This window comes from Antrostomus carolinensis, unplaced genomic scaffold (assembly GCF_000700745.2).
Source record: "Antrostomus carolinensis isolate BGI_N321 unplaced genomic scaffold, ASM70074v2 scaffold2389, whole genome shotgun sequence".
NCBI lineage: Eukaryota > Metazoa > Chordata > Aves > Caprimulgiformes > Caprimulgidae > Antrostomus > Antrostomus carolinensis.
The window spans coordinates 69,081-75,666 of NW_010337656.1; the positions used below are offsets into that span (position 1 = coordinate 69,081).

The 6,586-nt window shown below is 44.7% G+C and overlaps 1 protein-coding gene across 1 annotated transcript in view; it reads right to left on the minus strand.

The window, feature by feature from the left end:
* The window catches only part of TXLNB (taxilin beta), a 30,289-nt gene extending 25,460 nt beyond the window's left edge, over window positions 1–4,829 (minus strand). Inside the window, exons 1-2 of the mRNA XM_010175237.1 lie at window positions 4,427–4,829; window positions 1,683–1,774 (exon numbers count right to left, since the gene is read on the minus strand). Coding sequence (XP_010173539.1) covers window positions 1,683–1,774; window positions 4,427–4,829 — 495 coding nt within the window. The remainder of the gene's footprint in view (window positions 1–1,682; window positions 1,775–4,426) is intronic.
* Window positions 4,830–6,586: the final 1,757 nt, after the last annotated feature.

Here is a 6,586-nt window from a genome sequence, read left to right on the forward strand (position 1 = left end):
GAGCGCTGGTGTCTTCTCCCAAGTAACAAGTGATAGGACAAGAGGAAATGGCCTCAAGTTGCACCAAGGGAAGTTTAGATTGGGTATTAGAAAAAAATCTCTACTGAAACAGTTATCAGGCATTGGAACAGGTTGCCCCGGGCAGTGGTGGAGTCCCCAGCCCTGGAGGTATTTAAGAGTTGTGTAGACATAGTGCTTAGGGACATGGTTTAGTTGGGGACTTGTCAGTGTTAGGTTAGTGATTGGACCGATGGTCTTAAAGGTCTTTTCCAATCTAGGCAATTCTGTGATTCTAAATAACATATAGCTGGGTGGCTGTGGGGACGCTGTGCTGTGTAGGCTCCCTGAGTACAAGCAGCAGCAGCAACAGCAGTCCTGTCTAATGCAACTGAAGCCATCGCCAGCATCCAGCTCAGCCTGGCACATAGCTGCACCATCCCCTGGGCCATGCTGCAACAAATGCTCATGTCGCCCTTTGCCAGACCAGGGAGCTGAACTGGCTGGAAAACAACTCAACAAAAGCAAAAAGTGACCTGAAGTGTGTCATGGGGATACACAAGATGGAGCAGAGAGAGTGGTAGCTACTGCAACCAACTGCTGACAAGCTATTGGTGACACTACACCCCTCAGCCGTGCTGAGTGAGCAGTGTAAGGCTTTCAACAACCTTTTAGTAGTGACATTGTACAGGTTATCAAAAACGAATGCTCAGTATTTTTGTTTTAGCACCTTTCTTCTGGATGTGTTACTGGCAATATGGCCTCTCTTTTATATAGTGCTCCAGCAATGCTTGAATGCAGTGGAGAGTACATCACAGAGGAAGAAAACCTATTTCAGTTATCTGTGGGCATGAAGTCCCTTTAAGCACGGGCTGAGCCATAAAATGCCTGAGCCCAATTTATGAAATCAGGGGATTTTACATGAAAAAAGGGAAAGCTGAACTTCACATTATGATGAGACATGGACACATCTGTGCATAAAACCAATTATAAAGTCAATGTTCTTCTTGGCACATTTTTCAGTACTCCACAGGCAGTAAAATGCTGCAGCCTTTTCATTTGTCAGATTTCCACAGCTTATGGCCATAGAGCCCTTTAAATACTTAGAAGAAAATACTTCACCTGCAAATAACCCATCTTAAGCGTGGAAAGAACAGAGTCAGGTAGCTGGCATTGTTACAGGTATGACATTATGGTGGCAGGGGCTTTGACACTTCATTTCACTATGTTGTGGTTTCTCTCCCGATTAGCCTCAGTTCTCTATTTTCTGATTTTCTGCTTCCTAACATTTTGTACTAAGCCCTGAATGATTTTCATTTTGATTAAGTCACTGGTAGGTAACTTAAAGCAACACCAGAATAGAGAGGTATGCAAAACTCCTTGCAGAAGGCAAAAGGAGGAGCCTAGACACTAGTCTCCAGTGTGGATTGGTTTGGTAGATTTGCCTTTAGGTGCAAATATCCTGCCTCATCAACTTTTTAACCCCAAGTCCTGCTTGTTTTCCTCGCTTTTTACTTTTTTACTCCTCACCCATAATTGTTTATTTAACCCTGACAATTATTTTGGGATTCACTTATCAGGACAGCTGCTACTACTACTTCAGGTTTGACCACCTGCATAGCACATGGTTTTTATACCTTCCCATATAGACAGTTTCCACAGAAGAGAACCAATGTTGTACTAACCAGCTCAGCATACTTCTTAAATAACAGGTCCAGCTTCTCCTCTGGAGTATTCAGCTTGTTCAAGCTCTGCATCAGTAGGGTGGCTTCCTTCCCTTAAAAAAAAAAGAGGCAGAGATTTGATGGTAGAGGTAGTTTGCAGCTGATGTACTGTTATAAAATTGTTTGATGCATGAATCTATAAAAACTTAGGGAGAAATGAGGCATTTTAGAAGGAAAGGAATAATTTTTGGTATGAATTTCTGTTGTTTCTTTTTCCATACCAGAATAAACATACCTGAATTTTCTTCCATTTCAGCCCTCAGTAATGTGCTGTCTTCTAGCAAAAGCACTGGCTGTGAAATGCTCTTGCCCTGTATAATCTGATTTTTAATTTACTGTTTTTGTAACATGACTTGGTCACATACATGGCACACTTGACTTAAACAGGAAAGGAACTGGATCTTGAAGGCTCAGAAACCAGATCTCTTTGCAGGCGAAAACTGATCAAAGCTGGTGTACTCGGCTCCTGTGCTGCTCAGCTCATACAAAACATAAGGAAGATTGTTACGTATGGAGACTATGGTTTGGATGGAAACAATCACAGAGCAGCAGCTACTGCCAGCCAGGTCTGGGCTACATAACAGTGGTATAAATCAGTTCCCTGACTTGGTAAAGAGAGTATGGATACCAGAGACAGTCTAATGACTACCTGGGCACGCACAGCTAAATCACTGTGTAGCCATTTATGTATTGCTTCTCTTCTGATACCTCTTGGTATTCATTTCAGCCGAGTATAAACTGAAGCTTGAACACTGCTTGTTCATCAAATAAATAATATCCCTGGCATCCCCAGAGATAAGGTTGGCTGTGGTGCCAGGGGCACCTCTTTCCTGAGGCTGTGAGAGCAAATTTGCTTTCTGCTTTAGGCTGGACTTTTTCTATTTCGAGTCTAGTCCAGTCCAGACATTCTGCCTGTGGAGAAAATCCACCGTTTCACACTAAGTTCTCTCTGCTGTATAAATAAGTTGAAGAGAGTGAAAATAAAATCCTAGAGTGAAAACTGTTGCAGGTGGAACTGGAGAACTGTGCTTTGGTAGTGTTTTCACTGACCTTGGAGAGGTACCAATAACTGCACCAAAGCCAAAGCAACAGCAACTGAGGAACTTTGCTTCTCCTGGACATTCAAAGAACTTGGGGAAAAAAAAAAATCCCTGTTCTATCCTGTGCTCAGTCCCTTGTCTGTAAGAATGTCCTGCAGTGATTTTTCTAGAGGCTTAGTCTGCAGCTGGGTTTGGGTTCTCACACAAAGGAGACACTTGAAGATTGGTGGGAGTTAAATGTAGAAGGGAAATATAGTACATGTTTGCTAGATTGGGATGTAACTACATTGCTCTCTAGTGGCTGCCCAGCAGAAAGGACATGCTTCACAAAAGCTCAATGAGACTTCTCTCCAGCTCAGCTACCAGAGCCCTGCCATGGCCACGGTGCTCTCTAAGCACTGTGCTTAGAGAGAAGCAGCATATCGGCTGATTTCATATAGTTCATCATGAGTTCAGGGGTTTGCTAGATGAAAAATAACCTGGGCATGACAGTGAATTTGTTCTGCAGATTCCCATTCCACAGAGTAGCGCAATTAGCACTGTTATGACCGGTGAAAAGTCAGACTTGAGGAAGCAGAGGAAGAAAAAATCTACTGAGGCACAACCGAGAGGCCACGTTTTCCTTTGTCTAAGAAGCAACTTTGTGCAGTGTGTTGTTGGACTCACAGCTTTGGCTAACTATTTTGGATGGCCCAATAGAATTATTTAAATAATCCTAAGATTTTTGTCTTTTTAAAAGGACTAATATCTGCTGCAGCCTACATGTATCTGTCAGGTAACTGCTGAAAATAATTATCAGTTAGAAGAAAGTTGTAACAGTCACTGTAATTTTCAGTGGTAACTAGAGGTCCCTGTCATCCATGGCAGAGGCTTAAAATGGGAAAAAGTAAGGACCAGGGAGTTTTCACTTCTGTTTGCAGAAGGGCTGTGTAAGTATGCAAGTAAGAATGGATCAAGAGCAGCCCTGAGAAGAAGGACTTGGGGATAGTGGGGGATAAGAAGCTCAACATGAGCCAGCAATGCATGCTCACAGGCCAGAAGGCCAATCATCAAGGGCTGCATCAAGAGAAGTGTGGCCAGCAGGTCGAGGGAGGTGATTCTACCCCTCTGCTCTGCTCTAGTGAGACCCCCACCTGGAGTACTGCATCCAGTTCTGGAGCCCCCAACATAAGAAGGACATGGACCTACTGGAGCGAGTCCAGAGGAGGGCCATGAGGATGATCAGAGGGCTGGAGCACCTCTCCTATGAGGACAGGCTGAGAGAGTTGGAGCTGTTAGGCCTGGAGAAGAGAAGGCTCCGGGGAGACCCTATAGCTGCCTTCCAATACATTAAGGGGCTACAGGAAGGCTGGGGAGGGACTTTTCATAAGGGTAGGTAGTGACAGAACAAGGGAAAATGGCTTTAAACTGGAAGAGGGCAGGTTTAGATTAGACATTAGGAAGAAATTCTTTCCTGTGAGGGTGGTGAGACATTGGAACAGGTTGCCCAGAGAAGTTGTCGCTGCCCCCTCCCTGGAAGTGTTCAAGGCCAGGCTGGATGAGGCTTTGAGCAACCTGGTCTAGTGGAAGGTGTCCCTGCTGATGGCAGTGGGGCTGGAACTAGATGATCTTTAAGGTCCTTTCCAACCCAAACTATTCTGTGATTCTATGATTCTAAGTACTTGCCTAGTCCTTTCAGTATTTTCTTCTCCAGCTTTTGTTCCTTGTTGCCGCTGGGTTCCTTTGCTCTGGAGGCATCCCCAGGAGCCAGCTTCTCTTTCTCACTCTCCTCATTTGCATCTTCATACTCCACATCCTCCACGCTGCCTGGCTCTCCCTTCTCAGGCCTGTCGGTTCCCGTAGCGGTGCTTTCCTTCTCCATCAGGCTGGCAGCAGACCCATAGGTTTTAATAATGTCCTCCAGCTGCCTGCTCAGCTCCTCTGAGATATCACACATGGCTGCTTCAGGGTGGACACTCGGCTGCTCCGTGGGAGCTGGAGCAGGGAGCTGCAAGCTGGGGTCAGGTTTGTCCCCACTCTGCCCCTCGACGTCCTGCCTGGGCGAGGTGGGAGACTGGTCATTCTCCATGCCTGGTGCAGTACCTGACAGCAAACAAATGGAGGGTTAATTTAAAATTAGTCATCTAATTAGTCATCTAACTGTTGCCAAAGCTTGGCCAGCATGTGAGCAATTTTGTGTGGAATTTGGGACGGCAGCTCATCTGTCGGCTCTGACTTGATAAAAATGTCACACTTAAATAAACAACCAAGGTGATTTGCCTGCAGGGAGAAAAGCAAATTACATACTTTCAAAGAGGAAAAGCCTGCCCAAGCCCAATACTTAAAAATCAAAACCTCTTATTCTCATTGCCAGCGATAGCACACGAAATGACACCCAAGTCATTTATACCCATCCCCCTCCCCTGAACATACTGTTTGTCACATGATTACTTTTCTTGATCTGTTTACCTGCAACACTGGTTACTGATATGGGCCACTTCACTTTAAAGCTGCATCAGTTCCATTTCCTATTTCTCCCCTGCCGGCACATCTTAAGTCAATAATCACAAAAAATGAATATTTTAAATTAAACCAGTGCACCCCAAATTACACTGTAGTCTTGTGAGAGCCCAGCATGGTGCTTGATCTACAAGAGGCCTGGCTTGCTACTGTCACAATAACAGCAAAGCATAAGATAAACAGCTATAAACCACTCTCCTCTTGTACTTGCTGTGTGCTGCTGACAGCTTGTTTGACAAAGTACAAAATATGGAATAAATCACATTGAAATAAAACCAACCAGGCGTAACATGGGTTGATAGACTGTGGTGTTTTCTGGGGCAATTTCACCTAATTTGTTCCCAATTTGCAAAGGAAAGCTTTTGTTTTCCCATGTCTTTGAGTGGTTGCACTCAGCCAGGTGAATCCAGAGCCCCTGATGTGTCTGTGTTCCTCCAGAGGCTGTTCCGTTTTATCCAGGACCCGGCGATGAGGGTGTCAGCGAGAGCGTCCCGGGCACTTACTCCCAGCTCCTGCAAGGTGTGGGCCAGCAGAAACACCATCTCTGACTGCACGTGACTGGAAAACTCATTGTAGAGAAGACTCCTTCCTTCTCAGAGTTCCAGCAGAGCTGCTGGCACTGCTACATTGCCCTCACGAGGTAGTGCAGAGGTGCAGGGTGCATAGCTGGGTCTTGCCCTGCAACTAGCCCCAGCTTCTGCTTGGCTACAGACTCTGCATTTCTTATAGCCATGAGTCCTTTCTCTCTCTTTTTCAGGCTGATTTTTGTTCCTCCCTTTAATGATATGATTTACAATAGTGCCAGTGGGGAATTAAGAGAGGAAGATTGCTTTCTCTGTTTTTGTTCCAGCATCTGAGGTGGTTGCTTTCCTTGTTTTCTAAAAGACAACTTGCTTCGAAAACATGCAGCTAACTGAGAAGCATTTTTCCCTGTTCAGTTGGCCGTAACATGTCTTCTATGGTGTCTAAATTTCTACAGCTTTCAAAATCATAAACTAACTTGGCCAAAGGCAGTATTTGATAAAAGAGATGTAATTTACTGTAATACACGACTCAGTGTTTGTTACTAAACTCTCTCCAGTCAAAGTGATGTTTGGAAGTGCAATGATGGCCATTGCTAAGGCAACATTTTTCAAGATTTGATTGTCTAGCTATTTGACTGGGCATACAGATAAGATAGTAAAATATTGCAGTTCATAATCTCTCAAGCAATTAATTGTGGGCCTATAATTAAAAGCTCTAAGTGGGGCTCAGGATGTGCTTGAAAATTGTTTGCTACAAATCCATGACCCTGCAGTCCTCCCACAGGTGCAACTTGCCAGCAGG